Genomic DNA, 16,568 nt, shown 5'->3' with positions numbered 1-16,568 from the left:
ATATGATCTCTGAAAGACTGAATTTCTTGTTTTTTGATTATGACAAAGGTGTCATCCACGTATCTAAACCAGTGCCTTGGTTTTGTCCCTGAGAAGGAAGTGAGAGCCTGTTTCTCCATCTCTTCCATGTACAGATTCGCCACTATGGGTGAGACTGGTGAGCCCATAGCACAACCATGAATTTGTCTGTAAAATTTGCCTCTAAACTGAAAATATGTGGTGTTAAGGCAAATTTCCAATAATTGGCAGATGTGGTCAGCACTAAGTTTTGTTCTCTTAAGATTTAAGGCCGAGGCTACCAGCACTTATTAGTTTGCTGACGAAGCTCTTCGGATGAGGAGCGAAACATCCGACACTTTCTTCACAGAAGTACAGATGACATCTCAAGAAACCTTTCCCTCGATGGACAACTCCTGTACGACTGAGAGCCTACACAGACGTATATTATATAGTGTATATAGTACATATATTATGTAGTGTATAGAGCACATATATTATGTAGTGTATATAGCACATATATTATATAGTGTATATAGCACATATATTATATAGTGTATATAGCACATATATTATGTAGTGTATATAGCACATATATTATGTAGTGTATATAGCACATATATTATATAGTGTATATAGCACATATATTATGTAGTGTATATAGCACATATATTATGTAGTGTATATAGAACATATATTATATAGTGTATATAGCACATATATTATGTAGTGTATATAGCACATATATTATATAGTGTATATAGCACATATATTATATAGTGTATATAGCACATATATTATGTAGTGTATATAGCACATATATAGTGTATATAGCACATATATTATGTAGTGTATATAGCACATACAGTATATTATATAGTGTATATAGCACATATATTATGTAGTGTATATAGCACATACAGTATATTATATAGTGTATATAGCACATATATTATGTAGTGTATATAGCACATATATTATGTAGTGTATATAGCACATATATTATGTAGTGTATATAGCACATATATTATATAGTGTATATAGCACATATATTATGTAGTGTATATAGCACATACAGTATATTATATAGTGTATATAGCACATATATTATGTAGTGTATATAGCACATATATTATGTAGTGTATATAGCACATATATTATATAGTGTATATAGCACATACAGTATATTATATAGTGTATATAGCACATATATTATGTAGTGTATATAGCACATATATTATATAGTGTATATAGCACATATATTATATAGTGTACATAGCACATATATTATATAGTGTACATAGCACATATATTATGTAGTGTATATAGCACATATATTATGTAGTGTATATAGCACATATATTATATAGTGTATATAGCACATATATTATATATTGTACATAGCACATATATGGTGTATATAGCACATATATTATGTAGTGTATATAGCACATACAGTATATTATATAGTGTATATAGCACATATATTATGTAGTGTATATAGCACATATATTATGTAGTGTATATAGCACATATATTATATAGTGTATATAGCACATATATTATGTAGTGTATATAGCACATATATAATGTAGTGTATATAGCACATATATTATATAGTGTATATAGCACATATATTATGTAGTGTATATAGCACATATATTATGTAGTGTATATAGCACATATATGGTGTATATAGCACATATATTATATAGTGTACATAGCACATATATTATGTAGTGTACATAGCACATATATTATGTAGTGTATATAGCACATACAGTATATTATATAGTGTATATAGCACATATATTATGTAGTGTATATAGCACATATATTATATAGTGTACATAGCACATATATTATGTAGTGTATATAGCACATATATTATATAGTGTACATAGCACATATATTATATAGTGTACATAGCACATATATTATGTAGTGTATATAGCACATATATTATATAGTGTACATAGCACATATATTATATAGTGTACATAGCACATATATTATATAGTGTACATAGCACATATATTATGTAGTGTATAGAGCACATATATTATGTAGTGTATATAGCACATATATTATATAGTGTACATAGCACATATATTATATAGTGTACATAGCACATATATTATATAGTGTATATAGCACATATATTATATAGTGTACATAGCACATATATTATATAGTGTACATAGCACATATATTATGTAGTGTATATAGCACATATATTATATAGTGTATATAGCACATATATTATATAGTGTACATAGCACATATATTATATAGTGTACATAGCACATATATTATATAGTGTACATAGCACATATATTATGTAGTGTATATAGCACATATATTATATAGTGTACATAGCACATATATTATGTAGTGTATATAGCACATATATTATGTAGTGTATATAGCACATATATTATATAGTGTACATAGCACATATATTATATAGTGTACATAGCACATATATTATATAGTGTACATAGCACATATATTATGTAGTGTACATAGCACATATATTATGTAGTGTATATAGCACATACAGTATATTATATAGTGTATATAGCACATATATTATGTAGTGTATATAGCACATATATTATATAGTGTACATAGCACATATATTATATAGTGTACATAGCACATATATTATGTAGTGTATATAGCACATATATTATATAGTGTACATAGCACATATATTATATAGTGTATATAGCACATATATTATATAGTGTACATAGCACATATATTATATAGTGTACATAGCACATATATTATATAGTGTACATAGCACATATATTATGTAGTGTATATAATCCAACTATTTACGAGGAGCAGTTGAATGACAGTCGCTATTCAGCAATGCTCAACTTTGAGCGTGTAAACAAAAGTGTTCCAGGAGACATCCACCAGACTTACAGTGTTCAGCTAATGTTCTCTTTGGCTAGCCAGCTTATTGTTCAACAAAGTGGGGGGGGGGGGGTGTTGTCCCCAGCGTCCATTGTCAACATTGATTCCTTTGGTTCATAACAACATGCCTACCTCTGTACATCACTTCCAGTCTTGGGATGTTATCAAATGGTCTGAGCAGATGTTGTTCCCATCAGTTGTCCTTTCTCAGTTGTGCCCCCCCCACACAACCCACCACCCCAACCCATGTGACCTTTCCTCTCGCCGTCCCACAGGAGGCAGCAGTGAGCCGGGGGAGGAGAACGGCGGAGGAGGCCAAGATCACCTGCTTGCTGCACCTCACTGCCGACCACCTCTACTTCAAGAAGTTCAAGTCGCTGAAAGCAGTTGTTGCTCAGGTGATCTTCACACAGCCATAACCTTGGTTTGATTTAGTTGATTTGAACATGAAGGTTACAATGGAATACATCTCATGAATCATTCTTTGACAGTTCCACATGTCCAAAAGGAGTAGGAAGAAGCAAAGCTTATTTAATCCTACCCCCCATCCATTCTACATCTAGTACAGTACATGTTGTTCACTTCCTTTTTTTTTTTTGTTGTTGTTCATGTTGTTCACTTCCTGCATTCCATGTCATGTTTTCTGTGGTAGTCAGGATAATACATAATAGATAACGGTAAGGACCCCCCCCCCCCCCAAAAAAAAAAAAAAAATATATATATATATATATATATATATATATATATATATATATATATTATATATACAGTCAAACTTGTCTCTCACGGCCTCTAGAGGAAGTCTGCAAAAATGGCCGCTATAGACATTTGGCCTCTATAGACAGGTTGGCGTCCAGTTTGAATGTTGACCAGTAGAGGGCACTGCGGACTGCGGATAAAAGTTGTACAGCACTACTAGGCTTGTTATTATCATGGTTCATGGTTTTAATTCATCCTGAACATGCATGAGTCAAACAGGAGCACATCACATAGTACAATTCACAATTTTGCATGTCCAAAAAGGAGTAGGAAGAAGCAAAGCTTATTTAATCCTACCCCTCATCAGTTTCACATCAGTTGCAATACATTTATTTACCTCTTGTTCTTCCAAGTGTACTTTGTAGGTCTACATGACAATGTAGTGCAATCATAGCCAAGGTTTTTACTTACTAAAAGGAAGCTAGAGGCTTAATAATAACTGATAGAATATATCCACCACCCACAGAACAAAGCTGTGCTAGTAATGTCTTACGCTTGTTTTTAATATTTTACTTTTTATACGGCAGAGTGTCATTACAGCTTTAGTTCATCAGGAAGTGACGGGAAGTGACGGTGGGCGTCCCGAGCAGGAGAGCTAGGCTCAGTGCTAGCTGTGAGTTTGGAGAGAGTTGGGAAGTGTGTTTATGTTGGCATGGATGTAAAGTCCTGCAGTGTTCTCCGCTGTTAATAAAGCCATTAAAGTGCATCGGCGACGTGAGTCTCTCCTTCCCCACAACAAGCGGCATTACAGTATTGACCAGTGCACACCAGGAAATAAACGCTGTCATTTCTTACAGGCATTGGCTGGACAGCTATGTAGTGGGGCTTGTTTAACCTTTGCCTTGTGGGCAAGCAGGAAGGAGAGACGATGCTGAGAGATGTGTGTGTGTTCTGAGCTGCTGTCTGGTGGCCGCGTTCACGAAATAAAGTTGGCAGAAGCAACAGGAGAAGTTTCCTTCTTTGCTTCGGAGCTGAATAACACTGACAAGTTAACAGACTAGTAGCGAACGGAAAAGAAGACGGCTTTGTTTGTGTCGAATACAGAAGATGAGGACTTTGATGGATTTGTGGATGAGGATTGATGAAAAATAACGTGAGTACATTCTAAAATACTTCAATTAAGTACAACACAACTCAGTTTTGCTCCCGCTGCCGCATGCATGCTAGCGTATGTTTTTTTTTTATTGTAGCGTCGCTGGGAGCACGTCCTGTTCCCAGCATACTTTGCGGTAATGTTTTGGTGCAAATGCTCTTAAAGTTGCATGTTTGACCAGGAAATAGCAAGCTCAAAAGAAGACGGCTTTTTTATGTGGAACAACTGACAGTTTGTGTGGATCTTGTGAATGATTGTGACTGAGCTAGGACTCAGTAATTAAAGTCTACACGCGACGGCTTCATTGATTGAAAAACAAAACATTTTCGTGCATGAAGCTTCTACTTGAGTTGGTAATTTGGCCGCTATATGCGGTCAGATATTGACCAAGGGAGACAAAATGGGTGGCCGCTGGCCGCGTTGGACAGGTGACTGCTATACACAGGGTCTATAACATGTACATTTGCTGGGGGGGATTTTTCAGTGGCTGCTATAGGCAGGTGGCCGTTCTATAAAGGTGGCTGCTAAGACAGGTTTGACTGTGTATATATATATATATATATATATATATATATATATATATATATATATATATATATATATATATATATATATATATACACATATATACATCCATCCATCCATCCATTTTCTATACCGCTTCATCCTCATTAGGGTCGCGGGGGCATGCTGGAGCCTATCCCAGCTGATTTCGGGCGACAGGCGGGGTACACCCTGGACTGGTCGCCAGCCAATGGCAGGGCACATATAGACAAACAACCATTCACACTCACATTCACACCTATGGACAATTTAGAGTCATCAATTAACCTCACCTGCATGTTTTTGGAATGTGGGAGGAAGCCGGAGTGCCCGGAGAAAACCCACGCGCAAACGGGGAGAACATGCAAACTCCACACAGAAATGCCCCAATGGAGAATCCAACCCAGGTCTTCCCGATCTCCAGGCTGTTCCTGTGTTGGCCAACGTGCTAACCACTAGACCACCGTGCGGCCTATATATATACATTAATAATAATAATAATAATAATAATAATAATAGTAATAATAAATAATAAATAAATAAATGTTTAAAATAAATATGAATAAAGAACAGAACTTTTTTTTTATAAACAAAAAAAAATAAAAATAACAAACCTGACAGAACATCATTGTGATGATCAAGACTCTTCTGCTTGTATTTAGCAAACATCAACTGCTTGTATTGTTTATGAATGTGCTCATCTCTGTACTTTGTTGGACTTCCTTACTCAATCCCTTCCATCGTTTAATTCCACACACGGAAATGCTGTGTGTTTTCAGCGTAGTTCTGGCGTATAAATGTTTTAAGTTGAACTTTCCTCTAAGATCATATTTCTCCTCTCTGATTGAGAAATACTGGATGAGGTTTTTGGGTAACGAATTGTTATTAACTTTATACATTATTCTAGTGGTTTGAAAGAATACTAAACCTGCTAATTTTAATATGTGATATTAAAAATAAAGGTGTGTATGTTGTCTATACTTGGTATTATGAATGATCATCACTAATATGTGATATTAAAAATAAAGGTGTGTATGTTGTCTATACTTGGTATTATGAATGAATACATTATGAGTACAGTGAGTGAGTGAAGATTGCTTTTATAATTATTTCCCATATCTCCACACAATACATTAAATATGCTAATACTAAGGAACAGTGCAGGATGTGGAGTGATTTATGATCAAGAACATATTTTGCTTTATTCAATATAGAGATATTTCTCACCACCTTTTGTTGTATATTTTTAATATGAGATTTCCAACTCATTTTTTCATCTATTACAATCCCAAGGAATTTATATTCTTCCACTTTTTCAATGTCCACTCCGTCTATTTGTATTTGGTGGTCTGTGTCTTTTCTGCTACTTCCAAATAGCATTATTTTAGTTTTACTTAAGTTCAAGGATCATCTGTTCCTGTCAAACCATGACTTTAATATGACCTTTTCATCCTTGACCTTTTTAATGAGTTCTTGTGTGCTTTCCCCACAACAAAAAGCGGTGATATCATCTGCAAATAAGACCAACTTTAACTCCTTTGTTACTTTACAAACGTCATTGATGTACAAAGTGAACACTTGTGGTCCCAGTATGGACCCCTGGGGTACTCCACATGTGGTGTATAAACTCCCAGATGTGTATTCTCCTAGCTTGACAAATTGTTTCCTCTTTGCTAGGTAGCTTTTAACATTGGGAACAAACAAATGAGTATTGGTACTTTTCTGTACTTGTACTTTTCATGAAATACGTGCCCTTTAAAGCAGTGCTTCTTAGTTACTTTCTGCCATGCAATAATCCCTCATTTATGGCAGGTGATTGGTTCCAGTTCAATGAATTTCCCTGATATATGACTCAGCATTAATAAAATGAGTACTTTTGTAGTTAGAGCATAGAAACCTTGTTTATGACTTTCTAAATATGCTTTTTAACTTGATCAGAGCCTTCTAGACATGAGATAACACCCCTACAGTCACTTTTACACTCCTATTATTCTTTGTTTACACCACATTGCTCAGGCCATGGAATCACTGCAGGGACATAACAGCTGGCCACACTAGCATACCAACACTTTCAAATGGAGTGGGGAAGAAGGACAAAGAAGCCAAAAACGTACCACTTCCACACAGAATGAGAGGAGAACCTTTTTTGACTCGATCTCGGCCATGGCGAGTCTGTCCCTTGATGGCTAGTGACCACAGTACTCCATATAAGTTGTCTTTGTATACATTTGACTAATACTAGGCCATAGTCAGCCACCAAACATCATTCATTTATTGAGTATTATTTGAAACATGGTGATATAGGGAGGGAGCGATATTCAAAATGCCATATAGCGAGGGATTACGGTACTATGGAGAACCTGATTGTATTTCTTTGTATGCATGAAGACACTGATACTGAGAGTATCCCTGCCTCTTCCTCCCTGACACCTCAGCCCTGATTTAAGATGACTTTGCTGTATTTGACATGTCACAGTATGTGATGACAGAATGGTATGATAGAATACAGGATGTAGACTACACACCAGGTTATTATGCAGATTGTGTTTAAGTGTCATAAAGGTGAAATGTTTTGTTTTCCAGTGAAAGCCATGGGTAGTATTGTGCTCTTTGGGTCAGTGAAATCAGTCTCAGAGTCAACTTAAAGGAAAAACGACTTAGAAAGGACATTCCACATTATGAAGCACACCACCATTTTCAAGCAATACGGGAAAGAAAAAGAATCTCTCTAGTGCCAAAAAGCATGAAATGAGTTGAATGCCTTGGACAAGGTATGAAACCCTTCGATATTTCACCAACGCTTATGCGTGACCGTCGTACTATGAAGAGATTTGTAGCTCATTCGGAGCGCACACGGATTTGTGCAGATGAAGGCACAATGATACATGTACATGTATACATACATTATACACCATACATGTACTGTACATGTATACATACATTATACACCATACATGTACAGTACATGTATACATACATTATACACCATACATGTACAGTACATGTACATGTATACATACATTATACACCATACATGTACAGTACATGTATACATACATTACTGGACATACTGCTGATATATAAACACACATGAACATTTCAGCGCTCATCCCCAAAATCCACTGTGTTGAACTGTGGGTAAAACTAGTGAGGGAAACCAACTTCTTACTGGAGCTTAGCTTCTTTGTTCAACTTGTGATATTGTGAGTGTAGGACATCCACTGGAGTTAGCTTAGCTTCTTGTCTGTTCTCTCATCTCTTCCACTGACCTTCTTTGCATTCTTTCCGCACAAAGCAATCTCACACACACACACACACACACACACACACACACACACACACACACACACACACACACGTTGTTGTCCCTGGCTTCATGCCAGGCTTGCAAGGTGGTATGAAAATATGCTGTAAGTGATGCCATGACACCATCTTTTGTTGTCAATCACCTGCTGACCTGCTTTCCCTGTCTCCTTTGTCCAAGGTGTCAACATTTACTAGTAAAGTCAAAGAAATCAGCCCGCCCCACCCCGCTCCTTCTTGGGTTTTGTGTGTGATGCATCTCCTGAGGTATACGCTCTGACCTTCACGCTCTAACCCTAACCCTAACCCTAACCCCTACTCTAACTCTAACTCTAACTCCTACTCTAACCCTAACCCTAACTCCAACCCCAACTGTAACTCTAACCCTAACTCTAACTCTAACTCTAACCCTAACCCTAACCCCTACTCTAACCCTAACTCTAACTCTAACCCTAACCCTAACTCCTACTCTAAGTCTAACTCTAACTCTAACCCTAACCCTAACCCTAACTCCTACTCTAAGTCTAACTCTAACTCTAACCCTAACGCTAACCCTAACTCAAACGCCTAACCCAAACTCTAACTCTAACCCTAACTCTAACTCTAACTCTAACTCCTACTCTAACCCTAACCCTAACTCCAACCCCAACTGTAACTCTAACCCTAACTCTAACTCTAACTCTAACTCTAACCCTAACCCTAACTCCTACTCTAACTCTAACTCTAACTCCTACTCTAACCCTAACCCTAACTCCAACCCCAACTGTAACTCTAACCCTAACGCTAACTCTAACTCTAACCCTAACCCTAACTCCTACTCTAACTCTAACTCTAACTCTAACTCTAACCCTAACCCTAACTCCTACTCTAACTCTAACTCTAACTCTAACCCTAACCCTAACCCTAACCCTAACTCCTACTCTAAGTCTAACTCTAACTCTAACCCTAACCCTAACCCTAACTCCTACTCTAAGTCTAACTCTAACTCTAACCCTAACGCTAACCCTAACTCAAACGCCTAACCCAAACTCTAACTCTAACCCTAACTCTAACTCTAACTCTAACTCTAACTCTAACCCTAGCCTTAACCCTTACTCTATGATGAAAGGCAAATTGATTTTAGTTGCCTTGTTTAGCCACACAAGAGGGCAACTGTGTACACCACAATAATGAACACACTAGCCAAAGGTAACGCTGTGTTTTTGTTTTGGACGCTAGGTGTAGCATTCCTTTGTATGTTGCTATGTGAAAGGAAGTTCGGCTAATGCTTAGTGCTTGGTAAATAACAGCTGAAATGTTGCCCGTCATAAATAAGAGACAAATAGTTGGCAGCTCTAGTAGTGATGCAAGTTGGACGCACTATTTATTCTCTTTTAACTTAAATACCACACTATTTAATACAGATATTTACTTATTTTATTCTCTTTATTTTGTTATCTTGAGTTACAAGAAAACCAGGTCTCAGCATGTGTTTACGTGCCTGTACTAGCATATTAGCGAGCCACAGGAGACAATAGAGCTGCATCAGTCCTGATTGGCTAAGGGAGAACCCGCCCATTGTGTTATGTGTTGTGATTGGCTGTAGACCACAGTCACTGCTTTGTGCTGTCGCTAGCAAACTAGCTAACTGCCTGAGCTGCTATGTCACCGCTAATAAATAATAGAAGAATAAGGTAAACGGGCTAAATGAGTCTTAAATTGAAGGAGTAGGACAAGGGCAGGAGCAACGTGTTTTAACATGGATACAAAGATGCTACAGCAAAGGCCGGAGGACGGGGCACATTCAGAGGAGGGAAGTCACCTTATCATTTCCTGTGTCCATCCAAGGCTGATCATTACAATCCAAGGGAAACTTGAACTGTGAGAAAATGTTAATGCGTGTGAGAAAAGTGTATCAAGTGTGTGGTGAGGCTTCTACAGCCTTAAAACATCCTGTATATAATAATTGAAAACAAATAAAGTTGGCTACTAGGCCCATTTATTTTGGGAACCTGTCCCCCGTGATAAACGAGGGAACACTGTAAGATTAAAAAAAAAAACACAAAAAAAACAATCTGCCAATTTTTTTTTCATAATTAGCGAGGCCTGTCACAATAACAAATAAATGGATTAATCAAACCATTTTTTTAAAAAATGAAGTCGATAATTTTGCCGTTGCCGATAAACGGACATGTACGTATGCACGTGTTCCATCTGCTGGTCTCTGGGCCACACGGGCTGGATGACAGGAGGTTTCACTCTGCATGCGTCTCTGTGCATTGGTTCTTTCGTGGAATGAACAGGGAGAGTGAACCCTCCCCCCATTCAGCCTCTTTGTGGAGGCGGGGCTACTCGTGAGTGCTAGCAGTTAGCCTCATGCACTGTGGTTACGTGGCATACATTTTATGCCATATACTGTAATTCATGAAAAAATTGTCTCAAAAAATCGATTATCATCGATAATTTGGAGCACAATTATCGACCATGAAAATCAGTGATGGTGACAGGCCTATAATGACCTCCTTGCCGGGGGCCCTTGGAATTGTCTCATGGCGGCCCTGGCAATACCACTCATCATAAATATGTTGAAAATCTACGCTCAATCCATGGGATTGGTATTGGCAGATCTCACTCATGGATGATCGCTAATGGAATCGGCAACATAAAACCCTGGTGGGATCATCCCTACTACTGTACATACAGTACTACTACTCCTGTATACTGTACATACAGTACTACTACTACTGTATACTGAATGTAGTGTTACTCTACCTTCTATTTAGTAGTCAATTGATTCGGGGGAACTAATGACCAAGGCACATACATTTAGACTAGTTACTGAGGAACTAATGAAGAACCAATGAGGAACTAATGAGTAGTTACTGAGGAACTAATGAACTAAAGAGGAAACAATGACTAACGCACATAAATTTAGACTAGTTACTGAAGAACTAATGAAGAACCAACGAGGAACTAATGAGTAGAGCAGTTACAGAGGAACTAATGAAGAACTAATGAGTAGTTACTGAGGAACTAATGAAGAACTAAGGAGGAACTAATGACGAAGGCACATCAATTTAGACTAGTTACTGAAGAATTAATGAAGAACTAAGGAGGAAATAATGACTAAAGCACATAAATTTAGACTAGTTCCTGAGAAACTAATGAGGAACTAATGACTAAGGCACATACATTTAGACTAGTTACTGAGGAACTAATGAAGAACTAAGGAGGAACTAATGAGTAGAGTAGTTACAGAGGAACTAATGAAGAACTAATGACTAGGTACTGAGGAACTAATGAAGAACTAATGAGGAACTAATGAGTGGAGTAGGTACAGAGGAACTAATGCAGAACTAAGGAGGAACTAATGACCAAGGCACATCAATTTAGACTAGTTCCTGAGAAACTAATGAAGAACTAATGAGGAACTAATGAGTAGTGGCTAGGGTTAGGTAGGTTTGTTCCTCATGAGCTGCTGTCATCTTATTGTAAAGTGTTAGCTGGGATTGGAACACAATGGATTAGCAGTCAACCCCCACCCCACCCCCACCCCTGCCACAATCCCTCCTTGTAAAACAGCTCAAACTCCAGGATTGAGTCCGGCCATAAATTCTTGATTGGATTGAGGTCTGGGTTTTGACCTTATTGTGTGTGAACCATCTATCGTCTGCATGCCTCATCGATTGAAGGGGGGTGACTGGTAGGGGTGTGCATCATCTCGATACACGGGTTAGCATTCGCATCTCTCACTTGCCAAAGCGGATGTCCGTTGGCGTGGGTTTATCCTTGCCACATCCTACTGAGTACTTTGTATAGGATACAGTACAGTACTGTATAGGATACTTTTCCAAGGAAGAGTACTGTATAGGATACAGTACAGTACTGTATAGGATACTTTTCCAAGGAAGAGTACTGTATAGAATACAGTACTGTACTGTATAGGATACAGTACAGTACTGTATAGGATACTTTTCGAAGGAAGAGTACTGCATAGGATACCCTGCTTCCTTGCAATCAACCAAGTGATTCTGAAAATTTTCCAAGTTCGGTATTTGTGGTCGTACTGTAAAGACATCAGCTGTCGTACTGCAGGTGGTCACATGGTGCAGCTGTGATGATGATCAGGTGATTTCCTCATGTCTGCGTGTTCTGGTTCCAGGTGTCTTCATACATGCGTGCTGTCAATGACGTATACGACAAGGTGGACTTTGATGGCATCAAGCTGGTCCACTTTCAAGTGAAGTCCCTCACTGTGAGAGCTAAAGTTGTATCCATCATGCATCACGGCTCAACACCAGTCTCATGCTTAGTCCTTCCTGTCCTGGTCAGGTGATGACGGAGGAGAACAAAGAGGATCCTCTGCATCCTCTCTACATTGGACCAGAGAGGCTGCTGAGTCTCTACTCGGAAAACAACTGGGGCAACTTCTGCCTGTCGTACCTGCTCACCAACCGAGATTACAGCGGAGTACTGGGCCTTGCCTGGGAGGGCAAGCCTGGTGAGTTGGAAGACAGTCACTCTGCAAACACATCACATGAAACCCTCAGGTCCTCATCACTCATCCTTCATCTGCAGCAATGCAATCTTAGCATTAGCATGTAGCTAATTGTCTTAGCATTAGCATGTATCTAGTTGTCTTAGCATTAGCATGTATCTAATTATTTTAGCATTAACATGTATGTAATTGTGTTAGCATTACCGTGTATGTAATTATCTTAGCATTAGCGTGTATCCAATTGCGTTAGCAATAGCGTGTATCTAACTGCGTTAGCATTAGTGTGTATATAATTGCGTTAGTATTAGAGTTTATCTAATCGCGTTAGCATTAGCATGTATCTCACTACGTTAGCATTAGCGTGTATATAATTGCGTTACCATTAGCGTGTATCGAACTGCGTTAGCATTAGCGTGTATCTAACTGCGTTAACATTAGGGTGTATCTAACTGCGTTAGCATTAGCGTGTATCTAACTGCATTAACATGTATCTAACTGCGTTGGCATTAGCGTGCATCTACTTGCGTTAGCATTAGCGTGTATCTAACTGCGTTAGCATTAGCGTGTATCTCACTGCGTTAGCATTAGGGTGTATCTAACTGCGTTAGCATTAGCGTGTATCTAACTGCATTAACATGTATCTAACTGCGTTGGCATTAGCGTGCATCTACTTGCGTTAGCATTAGCGTGTATCTAACTGCGTTAGCATTAGCGTGTATCTAACTGCGTTAACGTTAGCGTGTATCTAATTGTGTTGAACAGTAGAAAGGTTCCCATCAACGCTGGGGTGGGAACATTCCAGTCTCCCAGCACTGACAAAGACCCTATGGAACCCAAACAGAAATGTGAACATTTGTGTTTCCACGTTCAAGAAAAATATTGGCCTTGAAAGGTGAAATGTTTTTGTGCTCTGCATCCATGTTTGAGTCTCTGCATGGTGCAGTGTTGACGCATTGAGGCGTAGCAGCCTATACGAATTCTAGGACTCCCGGGTCATGACAGGACGCCAGCTTTCTTTAAAACAACACGCGGGACAGGAGCTGCTGTTGAGGAGCAAAACTCTAAGGTGTACTGTAGCATGCAAACCTGCTCCACTATTTGCTGTGTTAGCAAAGAACATCCCATCATCTGGGCCTGTTTTGCAGGCAGTAGTTGGTTTTGGGGACCAAAAACACCACGTGAGTAAACTCCTTAAGGAACAAGTCTTGTCTGGTTTGCATAAATGCCTTCAAGCGCTGTAGCCTTAAAAAACTAAATAATAGAATAGAAGAGCACTCGGAGAGCGCAGACCTCCCCCAAGCGCCATAGTTCCCCCCCCATATTGTGATTTACAGCATAAATATTAGTGCTACATGTATTTGATGTACACCCTGACCCTGCATTTTCAATTGGATTGAAATTGGATTCATAATGATATCAATGTTAGTTATTCCCAAAAATGGCATTTTCTGTCATGGTGGTTTTCTTGTGGATGTAGCTCCATAGCTTGGAAGATCCAACACATCCAGATTCCACATTGTCTTGGCTGTATACCATATATATACCTTATATACGATATATACCTTATATACCATATATACCATATATACCTTATATACGATATATACCATATATACCATATATACCATATTTACCATATATACCTTATACACCATATATACCATATTTACCATATATACCTGATATGCCATATATACCATATTAACCATATATACCTTATATACCATATATACCATATATGCCATATATATCATAAATACCTTATATACCATATACACCTTATATACCATATATACCATATATACGATATATACCTTATATACCATATATACCTTATATACCATATATATCATATACAGGTATACCTTATATACCATAAATACCATATTTACCATATATACCTTATATACCATATATACCATATTTACCATATATACCTGATATACCATATATGCCATATATACCATTAATACCTTATATACCATATTTACCATATATACCATATATACCATATTTACCATATATACCTTAGATACCATATATACCTTATATACCATATATATCATATATACCATATATATCATATATACCATATATACCATATTTACCATATATACCACATATACCATATATACCTTATATACCATATATACCATATTTACAATATATATAACTTATATACCATATATACCATATATACCTTATATACCATATATACCATATTTACCATATACACCTTATATACAATATATACCTTATTTACCATATATAACATATATACCATATATACCATTTATACCTTATATACCATATATACCATATATACCTTATATACGATATATACCATATATACCATATATACCATATATACCATATTTACCATATATACCTTATACACCATATATACCATATTTACCATATATACCTTATATACCATATATGCCATATATATCATATATACCTTATATACCATATACACCTTATGTCCCATATATACCATATATACGATATATACCATATATATCTTATATACCATATATACCATATTTACCATATATACCTTATACACCATATATACCATATTTACCATATATACCTGATATGCCATATTTACCATATTTACCATATATACCTTATATACCATATATACCATATATGCCATATATATCATATATACCTTATATACCATATACACCTTATATACCATATATATCATATATACCTTATATACCATATATACCTTATATACCATATATACCATATTTACCATATATACCTTATATACCATATATATCATATATACCTTATATACCATATTTACCATATATACCATATTTACCATATATACCTGATATACCATATATGCCATATATACCATTAATACCTTATATACCTTATACACCATATATACCATATTTACCATATATACCTGATATGCCATATATACCATATTTACCATATATACCTTATATACCATATATACCATATATGCCATATTTACCATATATACCTTAGATACCATATATACCTTATATACCATATATACCATATATACTTGATATACCACATATACCTTATATACCATATATACCATATTTACCTTATATACCATATTTACCTTATATACCATATTTACCATATATACCTTATATACCATATATATCATATCTACCTTATATACCATATTTACCATATATACCATATTTACCATATATACCTGATATACCATATATGCCATATATACCATTAATACCTTATATACCTTATACACCATATATACCATATTTACCATATATACCTGATATGCCATATTTACCTTATATACCATATATACCATATATAACATATATACCATATTTACCTTATATACCATATATACCTTATATACCTTATATACCATATATACCACATATATAACATATATACCATATTTACCTTATATACCATATATACCTTATATACCATATA

The 16,568-nt window shown here is 36.5% G+C and overlaps 1 protein-coding gene across 2 annotated transcripts in view; it reads left to right on the top strand.

Moving 5' to 3' along the window:
• si:ch1073-396h14.1 (disintegrin and metalloproteinase domain-containing protein 10) overlaps positions 1 to 16,568 on the top strand; it is a 62,225-nt gene that overhangs the window by 19,430 nt on the left and 26,227 nt on the right. For both annotated transcript variants that reach the window (XM_054789608.1, XM_054789609.1), the window contains exons 7-9: positions 3,201 to 3,323; positions 12,765 to 12,857; positions 12,935 to 13,103. In XM_054789608.1, the coding sequence (XP_054645583.1) occupies positions 3,201 to 3,323; positions 12,765 to 12,857; positions 12,935 to 13,103 (385 nt within the window). The remainder of the gene's footprint in view (positions 1 to 3,200; positions 3,324 to 12,764; positions 12,858 to 12,934; positions 13,104 to 16,568) is intronic.

This window comes from Dunckerocampus dactyliophorus, chromosome 10, assembly GCF_027744805.1.
Source record: "Dunckerocampus dactyliophorus isolate RoL2022-P2 chromosome 10, RoL_Ddac_1.1, whole genome shotgun sequence".
Classification (NCBI taxonomy): domain Eukaryota; kingdom Metazoa; phylum Chordata; class Actinopteri; order Syngnathiformes; family Syngnathidae; genus Dunckerocampus; species Dunckerocampus dactyliophorus.
This window is presented reverse-complemented; position numbering and strand designations above follow the sequence as displayed.